General features: G+C 54.3%; 1 protein-coding gene across 1 annotated transcript; it reads right to left on the bottom strand.

Annotated features, from left to right (window-relative positions):
• Positions 1-11,841: 11,841 nt before the first annotated feature.
• LOC103252875 (collagen alpha-1(VII) chain-like) lies at positions 11,842-25,259 on the bottom strand. Its single transcript, XM_021708969.1, is given in 38 exon segments — positions 11,842-12,001; positions 12,302-12,337; positions 12,447-12,529; positions 12,532-12,634; positions 12,697-12,836; positions 12,965-13,003; positions 13,332-13,379; positions 13,483-13,518; positions 13,579-13,636; positions 13,747-13,823; positions 13,933-13,968; positions 15,098-15,142; positions 16,250-16,285; positions 17,059-17,103; positions 18,027-18,107; positions 18,215-18,250; positions 18,344-18,400; positions 18,476-18,512; positions 18,669-18,701; positions 19,391-19,426; positions 19,546-19,581; positions 19,665-19,730; positions 20,062-20,094; positions 20,574-20,633; positions 20,737-20,799; positions 20,919-20,972; positions 21,321-21,397; positions 21,754-21,789; positions 22,549-22,611; positions 22,682-22,831; positions 22,915-22,950; positions 23,049-23,137; positions 23,140-23,240; positions 23,325-23,433; positions 23,582-23,737; positions 24,222-24,368; positions 24,454-24,588; positions 25,142-25,259. Coding segments are annotated over 38 exon segments (2,751 nt in total).
• Between the last annotated feature and the right edge of the window lie 224 nt (positions 25,260-25,483).

The raw sequence follows: 25,483 nt of genomic DNA, 5'->3' as shown, positions 1-25,483 counted from the left end.
TGGGATTTGCCCTTGTTTCTGCTTTATTTTGTGTGTGTGTGTTGGAGTCTCATTTCGTCGCCCAGTCTGGAGTGCCGGAGAGGTCCTGAAAGCCCCATGCTTGTGCGGTAGATGCTGCCTCATGGATCACAGAGCATGTGTGTGACCTGCAGCTAACGCTTCCCTGTGTGGTGGCCCATGAGGTGACAGACCTGTAAACCTTAGAGGGACTGGTCTCAGGCAACCTTTGGCTCCTGTGTTGAGACTCCTGAAAGTAATATGATGGTGACTCCATGTGACAGTGTCAGATGCTCTGTGATTTTGGGGCACCCAGATACAGCAAGACACCACATGGTAGTGACCTTACATGGTTAGCATCCAAGCTGTCCAGACATTTTATAAGTCTGTGAAGCACACAGACATGGGAAGAGTCCATGTGTAGTGACCTGGCACAGCAATGTCCAGGCTGTCCAGATATGCTGTGACTCTGTGGGTCACTCAGATATGATATGACACCACACAGCAGTGGCTCCATATGACTTTGTCCAGATGAGCTATGCCCAGATGTAGTGCCATCCTTCTCTGCAGCTTCTCCCCAGGTTTTCTCATTCAGGGTGGCCCCATTGCTGTGACCCCTTCCTTCAGGCTCGGCAGCAGCCAGCATGGACCAGGATGCAGGCCTTGGCGGCAGCCAGCTCCCTGACAACTCTAGATGGGCTTGCTCCAGTAAGACCTCCAGGAGGCCGATGGGGACATCCAGCAATAGAGTGATGTGTGAGCCAGGGCAGAGGCCAGGGCTGGGGTGGCCCCCGACAGCAGGGGGTCTTGTGGTGGTAGCTGAGGGGCTCTCTGAGGCCACAGGGCAGGAAGTGGTCTGGGGTCATACTGAGGGATGCTCTGCGAGGCTGGGATAGGCGTCGCTGGGACAACCAGGACTCTGCTCTGTATCAGGACCATCATCAACAGCAGAGCTCGTTGGTCGTCGTATGGTCAAGCTGTGAGGAGAAAACAGGCTCAGGGCAAGGGCTCTGGTCAACTATGGTTCATGGACAGAGACAGATGGCAAGAGCCGAGAGACAGAGACAGACATGAGAGACTGAGAGGAAGAGTCTGAGAGAAAGATTAGAGAGACCGAGAGACAGATACAGATAAAGATGAAGACATGAGTTAGAGTGAGACAGAAAATCAGAGCCAAACAGAGAAGGGGACCAGTAATACAGGAAAAAGAAAAGGAGACAAGAAAGCCAGAGACAGAGGTAAATAGATGATAGATAGGTGATAGATTGATTGATGTATAGATACAAATAGACAGAAAAATAGATAGAGGTAGGGAGGGAGAGAGAGGGAGGTGGAGGCAGAACAAAATAGAGGGCGAGACAGATTGGAAGAAAAAGACAGAAAGAGACAGAAACCATCCCAGAGATAGAAAGCATGGTGGAAATTAAGATCAGAGACAGAGAGAAGCACAGAGGGTCAAAGGGGAGAGGGAGCCTCTGAGCAGGAGAGCCTGCAGCTTGTCCAGGAAAGAGAAGGGCAGGAATGGGGCCCCTGAGGCAGAGAAGTAGCCAGAGATCCCAGAGCCCTCCACTGCCCCAAACCCCAGGTCCACTCAACCCCCAAGGCCCTTCACATTTCCACCCAACCCAGTTCTACCGCTACCAGCTTCTGCGGAAGTAGGGCTGTGTGGCTGCCTGGGGCTAGGGCCAGGCAATGCTCTCTTGTGGTCTGACCCTCTGTCCCACTTAAGGGCCCAGTTATCTCCCTTAGCCCTCTGTGGAGGATGGAGGAATGTTTCCTGGCATGAGACATTTCCCCTCCTATGACTCATCCCCTCCTGGGGGGCAGTGAGGACACATCCTGAGTCCTCAATCTATCTACTTCTTTCTGGGGACAAGTTGGAGACTGAGGATCAAAAGATAGTGACCATGGCTGGACACAAGGAGTCTGTTCCCATGCCGGAGTGTACTTATCCCCCCAGGGAAAACCTGCCCCCTGCCCTAGACCCCCATCTCCTTAAACAGTCACAACAGGAACTTTTTAAAACAGCAGCTTTAGTGTCCCCCAGAATCAGGACCATGTCATCCGCGGCTTGGGACAAGGGGCCGGTCAGATACCAGTCACATCCACTCACTGCCCAGACACCCACCTGCCAGAGAGGGGGAGGCAGAAGGCACAGGTGGGGTTTGTCCTCGGGAGAAAAGTCTAGACCTACAGGACCAATTCACTGAAATAACGGACACACAAATGCATGTTCACGTGCACACAGGCCTCTAGCACCAAGGAGAGGGACAGCATTTCCTCCAGGGGATGCTGAACTTCAACTCATCATCCAGGCTTCAGTTCTGGGAAGCACCTGGATGGGACAGGTTGGAAACTGTTTCACCATCTGACTTCTTACTCAGCATGTAGGCCACAGAGAATCCCAGGCAAAGGGACCCAGGGTGGGGAAGCTGAGGCCACAGCAGGGAATGGAGACTCTGACTTCAGAGGGCATGTCCATGCCTAGGTCTTTAAAGAAGAGAACATGGAGGAGGCTACACTGGGGGCTCCACAGCTGAACTCCTTACTCAGTTCTTTGACCTGGGAGTCTGTCTCAGGTCCTCCAGTCAGAGGGAACTTCCACCAGGACCCTCACTTCTGACCCAAGGACTCCTCACCCAGGACCTGATCTGGGCAGGCTTGGTGCCCAGTCCCCCAATGGATGGAGGGTCAGCCCATATCTGTCCCCTAGCTCTAGGATACCCAGGGTGGGCAACAGAACACACAGACCTCCTCACGGGTCCTGACAGTTGGCATTCCTTCCACAGTCACCATAGACAAAGGGATGAAAGGACTCCATGCCTCAAGGGAACACCTGATGGTACCAGCACAGGGTGTAAGTAGTACAGGAGCCCTCATCCAACAGCAGGGGTCAGGGGTCTGGGACCAATGAGGGTCAGGTGAGAGGGATCAGCTCTGTCTAACCCCATCCAAATTCTTCTGGGATTTTCATTCTCACCATCACCATTCCAAGGAACCTCAGGATCCCTGTATTCCTCCACGAAATACTCAGAATCTTCAGAGAGCTCATTGTCCTCAGGGGGCACCTGGCCTACAGGAAGGGTGGGGTGTGCTGTGAGCAGTGGTTGCTGGCCCCAGGGTGGGGAGGACAGCACTGAGTTCCCATATGTGCACAAGAGTGCTCAGACATGTGTCCTGCATGTGGATCCTGTCTGCATGGCATATGCCCTGCATGCCTGAGGACCCATGTCCAGGCCTCACCCATACCTGCCTCATAGGTCCAGCTATCCTCACCTTCCTCCACTGTGTGAGACACCTGGAGCACAGGACAGGGTGGAGCTGAGAGACCGCGGTGTCTGCAGCATAACTAGGCAGTGGTCCTGGAGCCAAGAGCAGAGGGCACAGGGCCCTGAGATCACCATGGGCACCCACTCCAGCCAACCCTGCTGAGAGGACCATGTGATGGGCAGGGCCTAGGGTGAAGGAAGTTATAGAAGCAAAAATCTACTCACATGATCCGGATGAACTAAACTGGCACTGGCAGGCTGGAGGAGGCAGAGAGAGGCAGAGAGAGACATGATGGAGACAGAGATGCAAAGATGGAACTAGACAGACACTCACAGGGGTGAAAAATATACAGGGAGACAACAGGAGAGAGAGTGATAGAGACCGAAGGAGAGAGAGACAGACAGACAGACAAAAGATGAGAGAGAAGACAGGAACAGGCCAACAAAGGGCAAAAGACAGGGAGGGACAGTAATAGTCAGACATGGAGAGACCACAGAGGCAGGTGCAGACAGAGAGAAGAGGGAAGAGACAGAGTTTCACTCTCAGATGCCCCTCAGGGTTGTCACAGCTCCACCTGGGTCCATGCCAGGCCCTGTGAGAGCAGCTCTGTTTCCACCTCCATCCTTTTCACCATACAGCCATGCTGAGCGTTGGAAAACACAACATGAACATCCATAGCTGCCTGTATGTCTCCTTCCATTGGGGAAAGCTGGCTGTCAGCGTGTTGGTCCTGCAGAACATGTGTCCTGTGTATTACCCATCTCCACCAATCTCCTTGACCATTTGCCTCCTGTAAGTTCTGGGGACCTACTTGCCCCTGTCTAGGGATGTTGGGGTGGAAAGGGGGCATGACCCAGGAGACTCCCGGCTGGGTCCCACTCACCACAATGCTGACTATCTCCTGACACACAAAGCCCCGAATGTCATTCTCCTGGGAGCACAAGACCACAAGGATCATGAAGAACTCAGGGATCACAGGAAGGACATAGGGCACATAATGCAGGGATCACAGAGGGACTGCATGGAGCCAGGGACCCAGGGCCCAGGGGGTCAAGTTATTAGTTGTGGGAGGTAGGGCCCCAGCCCACCCCAGGCCCACACTCACTGTCAGTACAGCTTCTCCCTTCTCACCACAGGGGCCAGCAGGTCCTGGCCACCCCTATGAACAACATGATGGGACCACATTGTGACTTCTGATCTCAGAGACACCAGAGGTCACCCCAAACTCTGAATCTAAGTGCAGGGATCCCCACTCACCTGCTCCCCTCTCTCACCAGGGGCCCCAAGAGCCCCAGGGGCACCCACCACTCTCTCTCCAAGAGGACCTCGCTCACTCTGTCAGACACAAGGACCCAGAGAGCAGGGTCAGAGGCAGTGGGGAATCACAGCTTCAGAGGCTAGGACAGGGAGGCCAGAGGATGGTTATGAGATTGGAAGGGTGGGGTGGTTGGGTAGAGAGGTTCAGGGGTCATGAATCAGAGTTAGGGCCCTTACCTTCTGACTCTGGAGTGCTTCAGGGCCTTTGGGACCAATATTACTGGGGAGCCCTGGGGCCCACTAGAGCCATCATTGACCCAGGAGCCTGAAAACCCTCCAATTCCTGGGGGCCCCTGGGCAGAGATAGGACAAGGTCAGTGATCAGAATCCCCAAGGAAGGACTCCCCCCAAAATAGCACATTACCCTCAACTCACAATGACCATGGCCTCAGCTTAACCTCTCCCCTTTCTCGTCCTGGTCACCCTTGGGTTCTGGCTGCCCATCAAGCCTCGGCCATCCTGGGAACAGAAAAAGCATGAGACTCTCTGCCCTCACCTCTCTGACCTGAACCTCCCTGAACTCCCATGAGCCCTCTGGTCCAATGTCCACAACCTTCTACGACCCAAGCTCCTGTGACCCTACTAGCCATAATACCCACGACCTCAACTCCATCCTTGCCCTGATGCACACGAGATCTCCTGTTCTACCTCTCATCCTTTCATTCTAACTCTCTGCTGTGATCCCAACACACCTTGAAATCTCAAGACCAGCTCCATTCCTTCCCAATGACTCACTCCTCCACAACCTTCCTTGATTCTAAATCCCCATGACCCTGGAGGGACCTTCCCTGACCCCACATGTGTATCTTAGGACCGATCAGCCACTCCTTGCCAGGGGCCCCAGATTGGCCCAGCATGCTAGGCTCCCCCTGGAGAAAAGAAGACATGTGCTTGTCCCTGGCTCACCTGTTCCTTCCTCATTTTGGGTGTGCTAGACACTTGCCATCTCTCCTTTGTATCCTGCCAGTCCAGGGTGACATGGGAGGCCTTCCTGCTACTCCTAGCAGACCTCAGGTGGAGAGGTCAGCCTAAGTCCTCAGGCCCTGCAGCTCCTCCACCCCCTTGTCCCCTTTTCGACCTTGTCTCCCTTCTCTCCATCAAGGTCACAGGCTCCCTTCACCCCCGTTTACCCTGAGGGAAAAAAGCAAGGTACAAAAGTGACTTCCAGACGCCTCATCTCATGACCCCTTCGCCCTGAAGCCAACTCTCCAAACTGGTTTTGGACACTCTAATCTGTGGCCTGACAGCCTACATTCAACCTTGGATATCCCAACATTTGACCCCAGATACCTCATTCTCCAACATGAGACCTTTCTGACCATAAAAAAATCCATCTTCTTCCCAACTTCAGGTCCCGGCGACCCGTGAAGCCAATGTCTTCCTTGTTTCCTCTGTTACCAGGAACTTCATCCTTTCCTGGGGATCCCTAGGGGGAAAGGGTCAGTATGGGGAGGTCAGTGAGGAATCAAAGAGAATCACCTGGATAGTAAGCAGGGAACACCATGGGGTGGGAGTCATCTCTGGAGGCCAGAGCCACTGGGGTCACTGTGGGCAGGGGACACCATCATAGGAGGTGACAGTGGAGGCAGGGGTTCCCAGGCAACATGAAGACACCATAAGAGCACTGGATCAAAGGCTACCACAGGGACAAGGCTACCACCATGGCGATGGGGGTCCCTATGGGGACATGGGTCTGTGTGGAAGGAAGGGCACCTTACCGGGTCACCAGGGATTCCTGCTGCACCAGACTCACTCTGTGGGAAACATAGGTTGGGGGAGCCCTTTATTGTGACTGCCTCCATGCTGGCCTCTATGTTGCACCTGTAGCCCCTCGGTTGCTCTACAGAAAGTGCCCAGGCTGCACAAAGATTCTGTGTGATCAAATGTGGGGCTCACAGCGAGGAAGTCAGAAACCATCCAACACTCAGAGGACATGCAGGGACGGGTGTGCACCATACATGGTGCTGGGTCTGTGCCTGGGGCGGGACTTGCCTGTGGTCCCAAGAGTTCACGCAGTCCCAGCGATTGAGCCGAGCCTTTGCCACCAGGCTCTCCCTTCGCATCCTATGGGAGTGACCAGGAGGGGGACACAATCAAGACCAGGCCAGGCTGAAGGCTTAGACTATGACTGGAACCCATCCCTGGGTCAAGGCTTCTCACGCTGCTTCCACCAGCTACCTCCAGTGGCCTCTCACCTCCTGGCCATGCCATAGCAGGGTGGAGCTGGGGGCTGTGGTCCATGGAGTGGCCCATTTCTTACCCCAGGACCCCCAGACTTTTGCCCCTCTCTCTTACCATTAGATCCCTAATCTCACTTAGAACACCCTTAATACCCAAGAAGCCCCTTTCCTTTCCCTTTGGGGCCCTTCATAGAGCCACAGTCCACACAGCTCTCCTGACCTCACAAAAAGGCCCTTGAGCCCTCCCTAGAGTCTCCAACTCTCAGCCACCCATAGAGTCACTACAGCCTTCAGGACACCCTTCCCCTCTGGCCCCCAGAAAGTCCCCCTCCTGTCTTCCCTTTCTTCCCTCAAAGACCACCAAGGAGTACCCACAGCCCACAGGATCCCATATAGAGTAGTCCATCCTCTTCCTTTTACCTTGTCTCCGGGGTCCCCCTTTTCTCCCTAAGATCCTTTAACATCTATGCCCCAAGTCCCTCATTCACCCTAAGTTGGGTCAGAAGACAGGGTCAGGGACTGGAGGTCCCCCGCCCTCTAGGAGTGTGTGAGCTCTTTATTCCCTGGGCCAGCCCCCACGGGAGTGGCTCTTGCACCAGGGGAGATCTAGTCTGCACATGAACCAGGGCTACTCACTATGTTCCCCTTGGCACAACTTGGCCCTGGAGGTTCCACAGTCACAGCCAGTCACCCTGAAGGGGCAGGGAGGAAGCAGGAACAGGGTGACCCCTGCGCTGTCCTCCTCCATGCCCACACTCAGCTTGTCACCCTTCAGCCCTGTGGATCCAGTGTCACCCTATTGGGTAGAAGAGTGTGAGTTCCACCCAAACCAGGGAGTCTCCAGTCCGGAATTACATCCCCATCCCTACTCACACTAGGACCTTTCCCCCACATTCTTACCTTCTCCACATGCTCCCCGCAGCTGCCAGGGGACCCCTAGGTGAGAGAAGATGATTGTAACTTACGGAAATTGGGGGCAGTGGAGAACCAAGGGGGGCCACAGGATAAGAGAAACAGTGAGGACCAAAGGGGACAAGAGGATAGACAAGAAGGACCAGAGGGCTAGTGGGGACTGCAGAGAGTGTACCAGACACAGGAAGGTGAATGAGGTCAGACTGCTGGGACTTTTCCCTGTGGGACCCACTATGAGTCCTTGGGGTCCCTCCAGGCCAGGGCAGCCATCCTTACCCTAGATGGTGACATTAGGCTCATTGACTCAGAGGTTTGAAACCAGAGGTAAGAGCTGTGATGAAGGGACCCCCAACATGACTCCTTCCAGGGGACCCCGGCTGCGGGGCAGGACATACGTACCTGGACACCCAGCTCCCCACACTCGCCTCAGGGCCCAGGTAGCTCTGCTCCAGCGTCTCCCTGGAGAGCAACAGAACACCAGGGATGAGTGAGAGGAACCCGTGGGGGATGGAGGGCCACAGGAGGTTAGTGGAGGTTGTAGAGGGTGACAGGGTCAGCAGAGGTGGGAAGGGATGACAGGGGCACAGGAGAGAGACAGCAACATTTGTCCTATCTACCTTGTCTCCCTTGAGTCCAGAAGGCCCCAGGTGCTCCCTGTGGGTCAGAGTGAGGTGAGGCTCCTGTGGCCCTCAAAACCCACAGATACACACAGCCCACAGTGTGGCGTAGTCCCCATCATAAGTCCCTACATGGACAGACCTCAACACACAGGCAATCAAACACATGGGGCTTTGGGGTGCTTCTATTCACCACTGACTCTGGTGGTCCAGGTGGCCACAAGGGGCCTGGGGCTCCTTCTCTTCCTGGGGTACCTGCCAGACCCTATGAGAAAATGAAGCAGGAGAGTCAGAGTGACTTGAGGAGCCCCCTAGTCAGGGTCCACCCCCCCTTACCTGCCACTGGATTCATCAAGACCCCACATGCTGATCCCAGTCCCTCCCGCTCTCTACTAGGGTGTGGCAGACCATCTCTGCTCCGTGGCTGGTGAGACCAGGGAATCCAACAATACTAGAAACACTGGGGGGACCCGGGGGGCCAGGTGTCTCTAAAATAAGGCTAGCAAAGGGAGGCATGTCACTGCAGGATCCCTCCCAGTACTAGCTCCAGCATTCCTTCTTCCCTCCACCTCCAGCACCAGCCTGCCCACTGCCCCCACCACTGCTCATGGGGCATTGACTTACCTTCAAACCTGGAGGACCAGCTGTCCCTGGGGGACCCTGGACCCCAACTCCTGGGTCACCCTTTGAGGGAAAGAGGGGTCAAATCAGGCTCAGGGAGTCTCAGGACCATGATTCCAGCAGAGAGTCTCCCACATACAACTACCTTGTGACCTTTGAGTTCTGAGGCCCCTTTCTGACGCTAAGGAAACAACGTAAAAGCATTGGAGGAGGTAGAAACATGAGCACAGAGCTTAGACTCGGCCTAAAAAACTCCCAGGGGAGTTCAGATGTGATCATAAACACAAGGGAACTCAGACATGTGACTAAGAATTGGCCCACAGGAGCTCAGTCATGACTATGGACAGGCTTGTGAGGGCACAGACAGAGAGAAGCTCAGATGTGACTGACAACAGATAGATGAAGTTCAGGCATTACCACAGGCATCAGAAGCCCACACATGAGTGCAGACACTGGCATCTCAGACGTGAGCATGGAAATATGAGAACTCTGGGAGAAGGACTGCAACAGACCCACACCCACAGAGCTTACACGACCACAGACATGAACATTGATGGGTGGTGGGGAAGAAGGGAAGATTGTGAACACATGACCAAAGTGAGGCCCACAAGAAATCAGATGTGTCCTGAAACCTGGGCAATCAGACAGGAGCAAAGGCTTCCCAAAGAACTGGGATTACAGGTGTGAATGTTCAGACATGGTGAGGAACAAACCAGGGACAGGCACAGAGAAACTTCGAGCCCTCGAAGTGTGGAAGCTAAGAGTGTGTGATCCCATGTGCTCCAGGGAGCAGACTCCTGAATGCTGGCCCATGCAGTCAGACTCAGGGGTTCAGACATGTACACAAGCCCAAGAATTGTCCCTGTGTCCATTATCGCACTCCTCAAGCCAGGTTTGGACTTGTCCAGACCCCAAACTCACATCTTCCCCAGGATCCAGGGTCCCCTGCATGGTCGACTTCACCTTGCACAGAATGGGTGGTGAGGGACATCTGGCCATCCAGTCTTGCCTCTTTCCTCCCAATGTTCAGGCCCTGGGGCTAGCCCCACCTTACTTCGCCTCGTGGCCCTGGCAGTCCTCGGTCACCTTTGGCTCCGTGTGGATATAAAGGTCAAGAAGCAAGATAGACATCAATCACAGACAGGTGAGACTCAAGGAGGGACAGGAGACGGGGTCAAATGTGGGGCATAGCCGGGTTCAGTGGCTCAGCCTGTAATCCCGCACCTTTGGGAGGCTGAGGTGAGTGGATTGCCTGAGCCCGCGGGTTCGAGACCCACCTGGGCAGCGAGACCTCATCTCTACAATAAAAAATAAAATAAAATCAGCCAGGCATGGTAGCGCGCGCCTGTAATTCTGGCTACTAGGAAGGCTGAGGCAGAAGCATCGCCGGAGCCCAGCAGGCGAGGCTGCGGTGGCCGGGAGCGGCCACTGCACTCCAGTATGGGCGACAGAGTGAGACTCCAACTCAAAAAAAAAAAAAAAGTGGGGCATATTATGAAAGTTGAGGGTCAGGAGAGTAGGTAAACTATGGGTCAAAGGTCCCCTGTTGTCAGAAGTTCTACACTCACCAACTCAACCACCAGGTCTCCAAAAAAGCCTCCAGGGCCTCCATGATGAAGGGGAGGGGTCAGTGGGATTCCTTGGTCCCCACCATTTGGCCCCCTTCCCTGGCCTCCAACATACTCACCTAGTCTCCCTTTACTCCAGGCAGCCCAACCACAGCCTGTGGGGAATGCCTAGTGAGTTCCCTAGGCAGGGCACAGGATGTGGGCAGGAGAGGTGAGGGTTCTTGGGTACTCACTGCTGAGCCAGAGGCTCCCTTCAGACCCTGCATAGAGGACGCACTGATGAGCATCAATCTGGGCATCACTTGGATCTAATCCCATTTTCTGGGGGCTTTGACCTTGGGAGCCCACTTCGATGCCACACCCTTCCCAGGCACAGATCACACATACCATGGACTGCCCCTCATGGGGAGTACACATGAGCTTGCACACATGCACACATATATCCACACACACAGCCAGCCTCTCACAGACATCACAAACATGCACAAACCACACCTGGGCAGCAAGGCACAGACTGATCCCACAAGAAACACACACGTACGTATGCACAGCAGCCAGCACCTAGCAGATGTTCCCGACCCTGGGCGAGGCTACTCCGGCCACCACTCAACGACATCCTTTTGGATTCAGCCACACCACACTCTCCTGGTAGAACCCAAAGACAACAGGTTTAGACCACACTGACCTTGTCCCCCCAGACCCAGCTTCCCCTTGACCCACTATCTCCCTGGACAATCAGAGGCAGAACCCAGACAATCCCAGGCAACACAGGACAACACATGTAAGAGTCACATTCTTGAACATATGTAGCCTGAGGGAAAAGGACTCACCAGGCTGCCATCCTGTCCCCTCTGTGCTCTCCTCACTCTCCCTTGATGCCTGGCACATCTTGTAAGCAGAGTGTCACATCCTGAGCTCACAATTCCTGTCACATGCTCTTGTACACATGCACATCACCCCTGATATACCCCCATAAAGAGTGGAACATAGATCTGGCACATTGGTTCACACCTATAATCTTAGTACTTAGGGAGGCTGAGGTGAGAGGATTGCCTGAGCCCAAGTTCAAGACCAGCCTGAGAAACTTGGTAAGACCTCATCTCTGCAATAAATTTTTAAAAATTAGCTGGATGTGATGGCACACGCCTGTAGTTCCTGCTACTTGGAAGGCTGAGGTAGGAGGATCACCTGAGCCTAGCAGGTTGAGGCTGCCTTGACCGTGAGCACGCCACTGCACTCCAGCCTGGTTGACAGAGTGATACTCTGACATAAAAAAAAGATTGGGACATATATGGTAGGGTAGGAGGCCTCACCCTATCTCCTTTGGGACCTCTGTCGCCATCACTGCCTGGCTCACCATCACTGCCTGGCTCCTCCTGTGGAGATGAGATGTTCAGTCAGCCCTGGTGTCATGGCAAATGGTGGCCCCAAGTTGATCCCACACACTGACTTTAGCACCCTTGAGTCCAGGGGGTCCCTGTTCTCCAGAGAGTCCAGGTCCTGGTCCATCCACTGCCACCTGTAATCACAAGGTGACAGGGGATAGATGTGTCTGTCAGAGGCATGGGAAGGTCATCACAGATCACAGGATTGCAGCGGGTACAGAGTCAGAGACACCAAATGGAAGACTAAGGTAGCCTCCTGGTCAGCTATGGTAGGGCTGATGTGATCAACTTGGGACCAGGGTGTCCAGGGACTCCAGGGGGTCCAGGGAGGCCAGGAGGGCCACCTCTGCCCAGCAGAAAGTTAAGAAAATGGGGTGGCAGTCCCAGAAGAGCCCCCAGACAGCCCTGGCTCATGAAACCCTAACCTGGCTCACCTGTTCTCCACATTTTCCTTTCTCTCTCCATTCTCCCTGAAATGCAAATGGCAGGGGAAGGGCCATATCCATGGGTATCCAACCCCTCCTGACCCCACTTCTCTGGACCTCCTGGTCAGCCTATGGGCTTACCCACTCTCCTGACCATCCTGCCTTCCCCACACTCCCAGCCCAGCCTGGGAGTCCAGTAATACCAGGCTTTCCGGGTTCCCTGGCAAGGCTGAGAGGAAAGTGGGGGGGCCACTTTCCTACAGGGCCAGACCAGGCAGCCCCTGAGGGCCAGAGTCTCCACGATCTACCTTCAGGCCGCATTCTCCAGGAAAGCCAATGGGGCTCTGGGAGAGCAGAAGAGGGAATGCTGGTGGTTGTACAGCTAAACCCTTCATGAGGAACACCCTACTGAGCAGCTACGTTCACTTCCTTTCCTGGGACCCCATTCGCCCAAGTCTCCCTTGGGGCCATGCCACCATTCAGGCACAGGAAGGAAGCTCCCAGAGTTCTCATCCCAATTCTCCATGATCTCCCACAGGGCAGTAGCCTGAGCAATACCAAAGGGTCAGAGAAGCAGAGCCCATAGCTGCAGCCACCCATCCCCTGGGCCCCGTGGGCACCACTAGCCCCATGGGGCTCCCACTTGCCCCCTCCCTCAGTCTCTAAATGACCTAACTTGATGTCAGCAGTTTCCAGCAACTGTTCCACATTCTAGAGACACAGGCTGGGTGAGGGGTTGCCCGTGAAGGAGAAGGCACTGCCTTCTGCCCTACAGTGCCTCTGGAAAACACCTCCACACCTTCTTCCCGGGGCCTCTTACTCAGAGTACCCTTTAGCCCTGAGTCAAGGCCTGCCAAAGGCTACAGGGAGCTCCTTTCTGGCATGTCCCATTGCCCAGGTTCCCTTGAACCTGGAAACCCCGTGGGGCAGGGAACAGAGCACACAGCACAGAGTCTACGAGCCTCATGACAAGGGGAAGGGCTACAGGGAGGAATCCTATGGGTATGCAAATAAGGATCAGGCCCCGAGGTTGGCTCACTGGCACACTCCCAGGTTCTCCTCTCAGGCCTCGCTCTCCAGGGAGGCCCTGGAGAGATCAAGAGACAAGCTGCTAGGAAACAGCTTGGGAGTGTTTGTGTGCACTTGTGGGTGCTACAGCTACCTGGGCATGAGAAAGCTGGGAGCCTTGCCTGTTCCTCTTTGGATCCAGTCTCACCATGGTCACCCTAAGAACAAGAATGATCAGATGGGGAATGTCCGCAGCCCTGAACAGCCCTTCCCCATACCCTCTGCCCAACATATGCAGAGGCCATGTTTCCTGGGACACCAGGAAAACCCTGAGATATGACAGAACACAAAAGGGTCACACAGGCCCACGGCATCCCAGGAAAGATTCCTATGTAAACATAATGGCCTCTGTTGCTCCCAAGTCCTAAAACTTCCCTGGAAGTTTAGGAGGGCCAACTGACCTAGGTAGGCCTGGAGGGCCTTGGACACCAGGTTCCATGATCACCCTTGGGCCATCATAACCCTGTGGAGAATGCAGCCAGCATCAGGATGCTGAGACCCCAGAAAAGAGTAGGGCCATATCCCACAGGGTCAGTCAGGGTCAAGAGGTTGCAGATAACTCCAGCACTCACTTCTCTCTCAGGGGCACCTGGATCCCCCTTTTCTCCCTAAGGAAGACAAGGATGCTTCAGACATGGCCCAAATCTGAGGCCAGAGCAGATCCCAAGTGAGGGACCTTATCTTCCTCCCATCTTCTCCAGGATCCCAGGTTCTTTCTGTGGGCAGAGGACTCACATTAGCCCAAACGTTCACTGGCATCTGACTGCAACACACTGTCTTGGCAGATTTCAGATGACTGACTGTATGTCTGTGCCAGGGGAACTCTGAGTGTCCTGAAGCATGTACTGTCACTATCTGAGTGAGCTGCTTCAGGTCTAAGGGTGTGCCCACATGGGCCTGCTTACCTCTGCATGGACCTGCACATATGTCCTCCTGTCTCTAGCTCTCCAGATATAACTTGACATCTATGCACGAGTGTCCACATGTCCTAGGGGTGTTTGTATCCACTGTGTCTAAGCATGTATACTCATGGTCTGTGTGTCCTGGTCTGTCTGCACATCTAGGACCATGGGAACTGGGAACTGTTTGTCGTGGCATCTGTTTGCAAGTCCTGTGTGTATCTCAATGTGTATGGCCACATGTATGTGGATGACTGTGCACATAAAGACATGTATCAGCATGTCCTGGCACATGTCACATGTTAGAGTCATGGATGTCTGTCTCACCATGGCTCAGCACAGATCCACATGCAGTATTGGCTCTGTGGTTTAGCATACATGTGCGCATCTGAGTCTGGGTGTAAGTGTTTGGGCATCAACATGTCTCAGATTGCTCTGAATGTGGCTTCATGTCAGTGTGTCTGTACTTCCTGACCTGTCTGTGACTCTTCACTTTTTGCCTGAGGCTGTGGGTTATTTCTGCACATGTCAGCTCATCTGGGCACAAGTTGGCCCGTCCACCTAATCCACTATGTATCGGTAAGGCTGCCTGTGTGTGTACACAGAAATACGATGCTGCCCTTGCAAATTCCATTCCTTTTCCCAGTTCAAGACTGCCTATGTGTGCACACAGAAATATGTTCCAAGATGCATGTGTATGTCTGCACTATATATGCAGGTGTTGTACATGTCTGTGTGTGTCTACCCATGTGCCTCAGGTGTTAGTGCACATCTGGGCTGTGTGTACTTGCTAGCTTTTATTGGCAGGTTTCACCATGGCTGCCCTGGACACACTCACGTTTTTTCCACTCAGGCCCGGTTTGCCATCCTCACCTGGCTTTCCCTGTGGGAACAGATCTTTGATCAGATGTCAGGACTGGTGTGAGGGTAGTAAGGGAACAAAGAGGTAGCATAAAAGCCTGGACTCACCGGTGCTCCAGTGGGGTCAGAGGGACCAGGGGGCCTCTGTTCTCCTCGGAGGCCTAGAAGCCCCTGGAAAAATTCTTTGCTTAGATTGAGACGGCCTCTGAGATATCCCTTGAGGCACACCCCATGGACTGGGAGAACCCCACTGAGATCTTCCTCCAGTTTAGAGACCCCAGGTTTGGGGGATCCCATTGAAATTCCCTCAGATAAAGACCTCATGCGTTAGAGGGGCCCCTCTGCTAAGATTCCCAATGGAAGAACCTCCAGAACTTAGGGGGGTTATTAAAATCTCCAAGACAAAGAATGTCAGAAAGGAGACTCTACTAAAACCTGTTTACCAGGGACTGACCCCCACACACTATCACTGTTGCTGTGATTATAATGCCCTGACTGGAGCTGATGCTGACTCCTGAGCTGCTCTCTGTACCAGCATCTCCCCCTCACTTATGTCTCTTCCTGGGTCACCAGATTTGCCCAAAGCACCCTGAGGAGAGACTCAAAGTCAGTTGATCATAGTCACGGGGTCAGGGGCACCGACCGCTGACACGGACACTAGTTCTTGTGAATCCCAGGCTCGCCTGGCAGTAACATGGCCCACCCAGGCAGGTCGTTGGGAAAAGATACAGAAAACAACTCTGGCTCCAGAGCTCATCAAGGTCAAGACCACTTAGATGAGTCGGGGTCTAGGGCCTTCATGTGAAGGGTAAAAGGAAGAGAAAGATCAGGCAGTGACTACATGACTCACATGCAGCCCAGGAGGCAGGGCTCCTGGTTTGCCAACCAGTCTGCTCTGGCCATTCAGCCCAGGGGGTCCCTGGTCACCATGAGGAAAGCAGTGGTAAGAAGTCTCAAAGGCATAGATGGATCTGCAAGTCTAGGCTCATATCCTGAAAACCCTCCACACCCTCTCATCTTTTCTCCTGCTGAGCCTCAGACACCTTGGTCCCCCTGGAGGGAACAGGATCAGATTAGAGATGAAGGTAACAGAGGGACATAGGCTGAGAGAGCAAACAGCATCACTCACCAGTGGACCTGGGGGTCCCCTAAACCCATCAATGCCCTGAAGATGGGGGTGGAAGAGATCAGAGCAGGCCCACACCACCACCACCCCAGCTGGGGGCCAACCACACTCACCCTTTCCTCAGAGAGGTCAGAGTCATGCTTGAGTCCTCGGGGACCCTCTTATCCATGGTTCCAAGTCTCTCCCAGTGGCAGAGAAGCTTGCTGAGGCAACAGCCCTTGAGCCAAGGCATGCATGAGGCAAAATCTGTTGTGGGGGGCAACGGGAACTTTCTCCACCCACAGACCCCAGTACCTTCTCTCTGACTCTAAGTCCTGTGTCCACCTGTGGGGAAAATGACCAGGGAGAAGAATGGCTCAACAAGAGAAAGAGGGACTGGTGAGGGGAGATAGTGTCCATGAAGGGCTATAGGATCCATGAGGGTATCAGAGGGGCAGTGGGGAAAGTGGGAGTCAGTAGAAGGAATATAGAGCCAAGGGTAACAGGGGCAAGGTGACAGAGATGACAGAGGAGCAGACAAGCTCAGCCTTTACCAGCCGTCCAGGGGGTCCTGGGGAACCCTGGCAAAGGAGATGATTATCCTCAACAGGAGCCTTGACGACTCAGGGTACTGCTCAGGTTTGCCCCAGGCTTAAACTCAGCTCCAAAATTCATTGCAGTGTCCCAGTGCCAAACCCCAGAAGGCAGACCAGGCCCAAGGGTGGCCATCGATGCTTCCCATTTGAAATTCTAGGCCCTTCGTATGGACACTGACCAGAAACTGGCATCAGCACCCCATCCATCCCTGAGCCCAGAACACCAGCACTACTCACCAGCTCCCCACGTTCACCCTTGGGTCCAGATGGTCCAGGGCTGCCCTAAACAAAGCCAGGGGTCAGGGTCACTCAGGGTAGGCAGCAGTTTGGGGGAGTTATGGAAGCACCATGAGACTCATGGAGATCCTAGTGGCCTTTGGGGGTTGGGATGCAGGGGTCACAGCAAGTGAAGATTGTGAGGGTTTAGCATTTTAGGGTTGGGGTGGCAGGACCAGGGGCTGGGAACTGGATGGCTGGGAGGTTGAGGTCGGGTGAGGGGTCAGCGGCTGGGACTCACGTTTCGCCCATCCTCTCCAGGATCTCCCTGGTCTCCCTTCTCACCCAGAGGCCCCCGAGCTCTAGGTGCCCCCTGAGAAGAGCAGCTTGTTTGAGACACACCACCTCTGTATTTTGCAGTTTCTGCCATAACCCCTCCACTCCCCCAAGTTCCCCCACCACCCCCAAATCCAAGCCAGAGTTTCCCATCATCCCATGTATCCCTGTAGATTCCCATCCCCCCCCCAATCCCCTCAGAATTTCCCATCACCATCATGCCTACTTTTAAGGAGCTCTTCCACCCCTTCACCTTATTTCTGTCTGCCAAGACTCACCCGAAGACTCCACTCACCCACTTTTCAGGACAAACCTAAGTCACCCTGGTGATGGAGAGAAATATCACATGTGCAAGTGAGTTAGAATCTAACTAACTCAGGGAGTGGGGACAGAGAAGGACCTGGGCATCATCTGGGCAGGAAGAAGAGGGATTGGGTGGACTGGATGACCTGATAGAGCCCCAGCCCACAGGGACACCAGCTCAAGGGTAAAGGATAAGGAACCACAGTGGGGAGGAGTCTTCCCAGGGGATCCTTGTCTGCTTTCTCTCCAACTTCACCCTGTGAAACATGAGAGTCAGCTCTGGCCCTGTGAGACATGAGGCTGGCAACAACCCTACCCTCCTGCCCAACACCTCAACTCCAACCTCTGACATCTTGCCGTCGGTGGCGCACAAGTCCTGGAGAGCCAGTCAGCCCAGAATCTACCTTCTTTCCAGGAGGCTCTGAGTCACCCTGTGGAGGAGGCAAGAGTGGGGTGATGCAGGACACGCTCAACAATCAGCCCTCGAGGAGAGGTGACCCTAGAAGACTTGAGGTGGCCCATGGTCACAAGTACTCACCAGGGGTCCTACTCTGCCAATGAGGCAAATGGGGCCCTGAAGAGGGTGGGAAAGGGGCAAGACTTAGTTGGGGTCCCAGACACCACCTCACTTCCTTCTATCCTATCCCTCATCCCCACATTTACTCACCTGGTCTCCAGGGTCTCCTTTGAGGCCAGGGTCTCCAGGAAGAACCAAGCTAGGGTCCTATGGGTGGAAGGATAAGAATTAGAAAGGTACAACCTTCACCTGCCCCACCCTAAACAGTTTCCCTTCACTTACCGGTAGCTCCTCTGGGCCCAGTGGGCCCCACATCTCCCTGGAAGTTTCAAAGACCACAATGTTAGTCACAGGCTCCAATAAACCCATGACCCAGCAATCATGCCACAGCCCTGTGACCTCCAAGTGTCAGACACAGGCCCTATGACCTTACTCCAACACTGAGATCACCTCTCCTCATCCACACCAGACTTACTTTCTCTCCTTTGGCTCCAGCACCAGAAGGTCCCTGAACACCAATACGATAGACACAGCATGGCCCCATCTGAGGAGTATAGGACCAAATGTCTCAACAGGAATGGGGGTTATATAAAATTAGAAGTCATAGAGCTCAGTATTTGCACAGAAGTCACAGGGTCATCACTGAGAGCAGGGTAAGCATTACACAAAATGGGCTGACACAAAGAGCTCATTACTAGCTGGGTACAGTGGCTCAAGCCTATAATCCCAGCACTTTGGGAGGCCGAGGCGAGAGGATTGCCTAAGATCAGAGGTTGGAGACCAGCCTAGGCAACTTGGCGAGATCTCATCTCTACAATAAATCAAAAAATTAGCCAGGCATGGTGGCATGTGCCAGTAGTTCCATTTACTTAGAAGGCTGAAGCTGAAGGATCACCTGAGCCCAGCAGGTTGAGGCTGCGGTGCCCGTGAGCATGCCATTGCACTTCAGCCTGGGTGACAGAGTGAGACTCCAACTCAAAATAAATAAATAAAAGCTCATAATCTGAATGGTGGTCATGGGGTCACAGGAGAACCACCAGGAGTCTGGAGGCAAGTGACAGCATAGGGAGAGCCACAAGCTCCAAGCCTGCCCAGGGTCCCAAGGGTTGAAGAATCACAGCCCAGAACACTGGTTTACAGGTGGGTCACTGCTCAAGAGCTGTGCTGTGCTTGGAGTCCCATCTTCCCTTCACTCACCACCACTGCAGGGTCCCCGGGGCGACCAGGCTCCTCCTGTGGAGCAAAGGTAGGGGCAGGGGTAGGTCAGAGATCCACCTAGAACCCAACCTGAGGAGAGACCCACCTGCCACATCCCTGGTACCAAGTGGAACAATCACCAGCCTATGACCCACCTTCTCTCCTTGGCAGCCAGCAGGTCCTGGTGGCCCCTGTACATGGAGAAAGTGTGAGCCCGGGAAGGGAGGAATACACAAAAGTCACCCTCCTGGTCCCACCATAGTAACAGACTCACTTCAGGACCCTCAACTCCAGGATGTCCAGAAATACCAGGTAGCCCTTGGAGAAGAAGGATGAAGTGCTGCTCCAGGTTGGTAGAGGAGGGGGGATTATGAGCAAACAAGAGGTTGGGGATGGGGCTGGGGGTGTTAGGGAAGGCTGGGATTTAGGTTGGCGGTCTAACTCATCAGGAAAACAGAGATCAGGTCAGTGAAAGTCAAGGTCAATTTATCAGGGTCAGAGGTCAAAAACCAGGTCTCTGGAGTTGAGGGTTAGCTCCTGCACGGCAGTGATAAGGAGTCATGTGAGGAGGGGTGAGTGGCAGGGGCAATGGGGGTCAAGAACAAAAAGTCAGAACTGGGAGGGTCATAGAGCCTGTCAGCTGACCACGACATTACAGTCAGTGAGCTTACCTGGGGCCCTGCAGGGCCTGGGGTCCACATTCACTATGGTGGAACAGAAGAGGTCAGAGTTGAGTCTGGCTAAGAAACTCCAGGACTCTGAGAGCCCCCTAGGCCACACTTACCTTCTCTCCAGTCTTACCCAGGGCCCCTGTCAGACCCTGGTCATCCTGAGGAGAGACAGAGGAAAGGGGCCTTCATGATCAAACTCCAAACAGTGTGTCTCACACTGCAACCATCCCCTCTGGAACCACAACCTCTGACCTGGAGAACTCTTCTCTCCTGGTCTTCCAGCCTTCTCTAACACCGTCGGGGCTCCAGAGTAGCACCCTTCACACCTTACTCCCCAAGTGGTTACTCACTTTGGGATCAATGGCTCCAGGATGTCCCTGTGGACCCTGAAAGGGGTGAATTTGGGGGTTCAGAGATTTGGTGTGGGCATAAGGATAGAGTAGTGGTTGATAGTTGAGGTTGGAGCCAGAGATATGCCCACCATCCTCAGAACCCCTAGCTCATACACTCACCTGCTTACCCAGGGTCCCAGGTGGTCCTGGGAGGTCTGGAGCTCCATCCTCATAGTCATCCTGAAGGAGGAACACATGAGTGGGAAGATCCAGGAAAAGCTCTAGACCCCAGCATCCAGCCTCCTGCCCCAGAACTGGGACACCAAGAGGTCGGGTTTCCTACCTTTTCTCCTTTTTCTGCAGGGATGCCAACTGGGCCTTGGGGTCCAGGGCTTCCAGGAAGACCCTAGGAGGAAGTGAGTACAGATGAGAGTCCAATGCCCAACTAGCAACGCAGTAGAGTCCCTGGTCCCTCTAGCCACATCCCTGAGCAGGATCCCCAAATGAGTCTCAAGTCCTCTTCACCAGCAGCCCGGGCTCCCCAGGAGCAGTGCCACCATCACTTGATTCAGGGGAACCCTGAGAGAGAACAGTAGTTCAGGGGATTGTCAGAGGAATCTGTCTCCAAGCCACCCCTAGTACATCTTGTCCCTCACTTCCCTTTTCCCCACGATCGCCTTTGTCACCCTGGAAGACAGATTATAATTCCATGACCCTGAACCTCACCTCCCTCCTAAAGGTACCAGGAAGGATAAGTAAGGGTCATGGGGTCCAACTAGATTACAAGGCTCATGGGGGAACTTAGGAGTCATGGTGGGGCATGGGCATGGTCAAAGGGTCACATGGGTTTAGAGCAACAGACAGTGCGTAGTGGGCTCAAATGGGGTCACTAGGTCTCTGAATCACGTGGCAATCATAGGCTGTCACCTCCACAGCTGTTCCAGGAAGCCCTGGGGAACCCCGGGCCCTGGGGGCCCCAGTGGTCCACAAGGTCCATGGGGGCCCTGATGGAGGAAACAACATATAAGTGGCAACCCCACAGAGTCCACTCTTGCCTCCCTCTTGTTTTTGCCCCCACCACACATCATTTGTCCCCTCTTACCCTGGATTTACCAAAGGCCCAGGGTCCTCTTTCTGCTCAGGAAGCCCAGGTCCAGGCTCCAATGTTCTTTCCAGGAGGCCCCTGTAGGGGCAGAGAGCAGTGGGCAGGATTCAGGGTTTGGGAGCATTGAGCTGAAAGAAGCCTCAAAGGTGCCCCAACTATTCCTTATTACACCCTAGGCCCTGCACAGGGTCTGACCCAGGGCAACTGTGCTCCTCTCTGGGACCTCCTGGTAGCCTCCCTTCCCCCTTCACCTACCAGCTCCCCCTTCAGGCCTCGAGGCTCTCGTTCTCCCTGTGGACAAAACAGAGCAGAGGGTGAGCCCCGGTAGGCCAATATTGTACCACCGCCTCCGGCTCCCTACCCTGTGGAAAGAACTCTGGACAGACCATGGGAGAGTAATAAAGGGATGGTTCCTTACTGGTTCCCCACAAGGGTCAGGCCACCTGAGGAGCCCAGTAAATGGAGGCCAGAGTCAGAATAGACAGAACCACTCCATCCACTCAAGCAAAGTGTCCACCATGACTCACAAGGGCAAGTCTTGCTCGCCTTCGGACCAGGGGTCCCAGAGGTCCCAGGGGTTCTGGGTTGGCAAGGGCTGCCTGGAAGCCCTTCTGCTCCAGGGAATCCCTGGAGAGGCAAAGATGTCAGGGCAGGAAGGGACCTCTCCCCATGCCCCTGATTTGCTGGAGGAGCCTTACTCCATCAAAAAGGGACTCCCTACCCCCCAGGTCCCTAGTTATTGAAGATGAAACAGTGGGGCAGAGAAATGGCCGTTCAGAGCTTCATGGAGCCCAGTCCCACGCACAAGGGCAATGACAAGGCAGAGGGCCTTTCGCACCTCTGGGACTAAGAAATGCTACTCAGGCTCAATGGGGGATCACGAGGCCCCATGGGCTCCTCCACTTCAGAGCTTCCCCCATTGTCTCTGGTGTGGTTTTGGTTTATAAGAAATACCCTGTGATTCTAAGTCTGCTTCTTCCTTCTCTCTTCTAAAAACCCTGAGAAAACTTTAAGGAGTGCCTTAGGGAACTCAATGGTCTTCACACTCACCATCTCGCCCTTTGCAACGGTACTTCCAGGGGACCATAGGGGGTCAGGAGCACCGGTCCTGCCCTGGGAGAAGAGAGCAGATAAGGAGGTAGTAAGCCAGTCAGGGCACAGGGTCAGGTATGAGGACACTCACCGGAAGACCAGGGTCACTTGTCCTTTCAGGCCCTAGGAAGGGTGATCAGTGAGCCCTGAGTTGCCAACTTCTTGGGCCCTGCTGACCCTCAGCTCATCCTCTATATCCCACAGGGCCACTCACACTCTTTCCAGGTTCCCCCTTCTGGCCCTGGAGAAAGACACGTCACACGAGGGTCAGAGTGCCTGGCCCCAGGTTGACATTCACCAACCCTCTCCACCCTGGACACTTACCTTTGGACAATTCACTGAGCAAGGCTCTGCCTGGGGCTGTGGACACAGGGTCTTTTTGAGGCTGAGCATTTCTACCAAGAACCCCCAGACCCCATCTTCTCTACCACCTAATCCCCCAGAGGCCTCTTCTAAACCTGAGGAGCCAAGGATGCCTGACACAGGGCTGCTGCCAGTCCACCTACTGCCTGGTCCAGGCTCAGACTATCATCCACCGTGAAGAAGGCCTGACAGCGTCCATGCCTGGCACCAAGAGATGCAACTGCTCTGGGTCAGATCCCACCAAGCCCAAGATCACCACGTTGATCCCTGAGGAGGAGTCCAGCAGCCTGCATTACAGCCCTGTTGGAGCCACATCTATTCTCAAGCCTCATCCCCATTAGCACTACTTTTACCAGCAGCATGGGTCTTGCATGGGGCCGGATATGTCATCTCTCAAGGGCTCATTCACTAGCAGAACCATTACCCCTGGCATGTGCTGGCAGCGCCTAGGAGCATCTTGTGCCAATAAGTATCTGTGAGCTGTGAGGTCACTGTGGATGATGCATAGTCAATTGTGAGGTAGTTCTGTGTGGACAGGCTGTGCCTGGGAGGAAGGACATGTCAGAATCCTGGGACCCGAGGCTCCCAATAGGTAGCCCCAGGAGTCCACGCCTATTGCAGTCTTCACCCAGGCTGCTCCCCCTTGGGTCCATATAGGGAATGTCACAGATCTTTTGCAAGATCATGCCATGGTCATGGGAGCTATTAAGCAGGAACAGTGGGGAGGGCCGGTGACTGTAGGACAGCAGGCCAACCTGGGGTAATTGGGGGAGGGACACAGAACCTGGGAAGAATGACAGAGAAGGGATAGAGGAGCACAGGGTCTGGAGAAATACAGGGATGCATGGGTATGTGTGACTAAACCTGAACAATTTATCAGGGGATCAGCAATGATGGTCAGAGAGGGAGCGAAGACCCAGATGAGATTTGGAGCCTCGGGGAGACTTGGGAGAAACCTATGGTGGGGTCAGAAGGTGGTGGTATCTGGTATGGAGTCTGGGTAGGGAGGAGCAGGGGGAGGTAGGGAATCTGACTGTCTCTAGGGCCAAACCTGGATTGCCTGTGGCCCAAAAGGCCTAAGGGCAGTCACCAGCTGCTCCAGGACCTGCCTCACAGACTCTTCATGGTGAGAATTGTCTCAAGTGGCATACAGTAGGAACACTGCATCCACCAAGCCATGGGGACACATGGCAGGAAGGAGGCCAACTTACTGAAGTGGGTGCCCATCCAGCCATCCCCTTAGGCACTTCTCACTGTGCCTATCATACCTGGGATCTGTGTAACAGAGGTCTCAGGATCCGGCATGCCCTCCTGGACAGGCGTCAAGGAGAAGATATAAGAGACATCAGGCTCTAGCCATGTTACCCGCCAGGAGCTTGAGGTCCCTGGAAGTGTCTGTGGGGTCCCAGGCACTTCTGCAGAGGACAGAACTTGGTTAAACAGAAGGTTCCCCATGGAACCTCAACCTCCAGCCCACCCCAACCCTGTCCTCCCCCTCACCCTGGCCAGGGCCTCTGAGTGGGTGCCAGGATAGGATGTGGCGGGATGACCCAGACACTGGGTTCCAGGCCAGAGTCACAGAGTCAACTGAGGTGTTCACCACATGTAGTTCAGTGCAGGAAATAGGAGGTGACTCTGGAGGAATGAAAGATCGGGGATCAGAGGCTATATCCTAAGAACCCAGAGGGGAGAGAACCGAGAACTAGATAGGTCAGTGTAAGTAACCTGAGAGGGAGGTGGCCAGTGCCTCAGAATAGGCAGTGTGGGCACTATGAGGTCACTGTGGGGATGCATAGTCAATTGTGGGGTGGTTCTGTGTGGACAGGACAATCACTAAGCAGTGATGGAGTGAGCAGCTGGAGCAGTCAGGAATATACAGCAGGACAGTGTAGCCAATGAGTTGGGACAAGCAGCTGAGTGGGCTCCACTTACCAGTCCTCACAACCACAGAGGCAGGGACCCCATCCACACCAGTCACCTGGATCCTCACATGCACTGTATACTCAGAGAACTGAGATCCCAGGGTTTGTCTGACTAAAGATCCATGAGAGGTCATGCTGGGTTCACCCAGGGACAGGGGTTGAGGGTTTCAGAAGTCACCCCAAATCTGGGGTACAGGAAATCAGGATGGGATATGGGTGGGGAGGAACACACCAAGGTGAGGCAGGCCCTCTGGGCTTTCCAGTACGTGCAGTCACCTCTGTGGGGGGCCCTTCTCCAGCAGATCCCAGGATGGTCAGCCTCATGCAGTAGAGTGTCACTGGCTCCAGTTCATCCAGGTAGTAGTTGCTGAGCCCAGGTCCCATGATCCAGGACTATTCCTGGCCACCTAGGGCAGGCATGAGGCTTGGGGTCAGGAACATATGGGAGGATGATACCTCCCTGTATTAATGGACCCACCCATCTCACTGCCCCCCCATCACCTCACTGACTGACTGCTAATGGTGTCCACCTTCCTGATTGACCTCCTTCATTCTTGTTTACTTACCCCCTTTACTGACCCATCCCCACTGACTCTCAGTGACCTCAT

This window comes from Carlito syrichta, unplaced genomic scaffold, assembly GCF_000164805.1.
Source record: "Carlito syrichta isolate Samal-C Ts95f unplaced genomic scaffold, Tarsius_syrichta-2.0.1 Scaffold65445, whole genome shotgun sequence".
Taxonomy (NCBI): Eukaryota; Metazoa; Chordata; class Mammalia; order Primates; family Tarsiidae; genus Carlito; species Carlito syrichta.
Note: the sequence above shows the minus strand (reverse complement) of the source record. Positions and strands in the feature narration are given on the sequence as shown.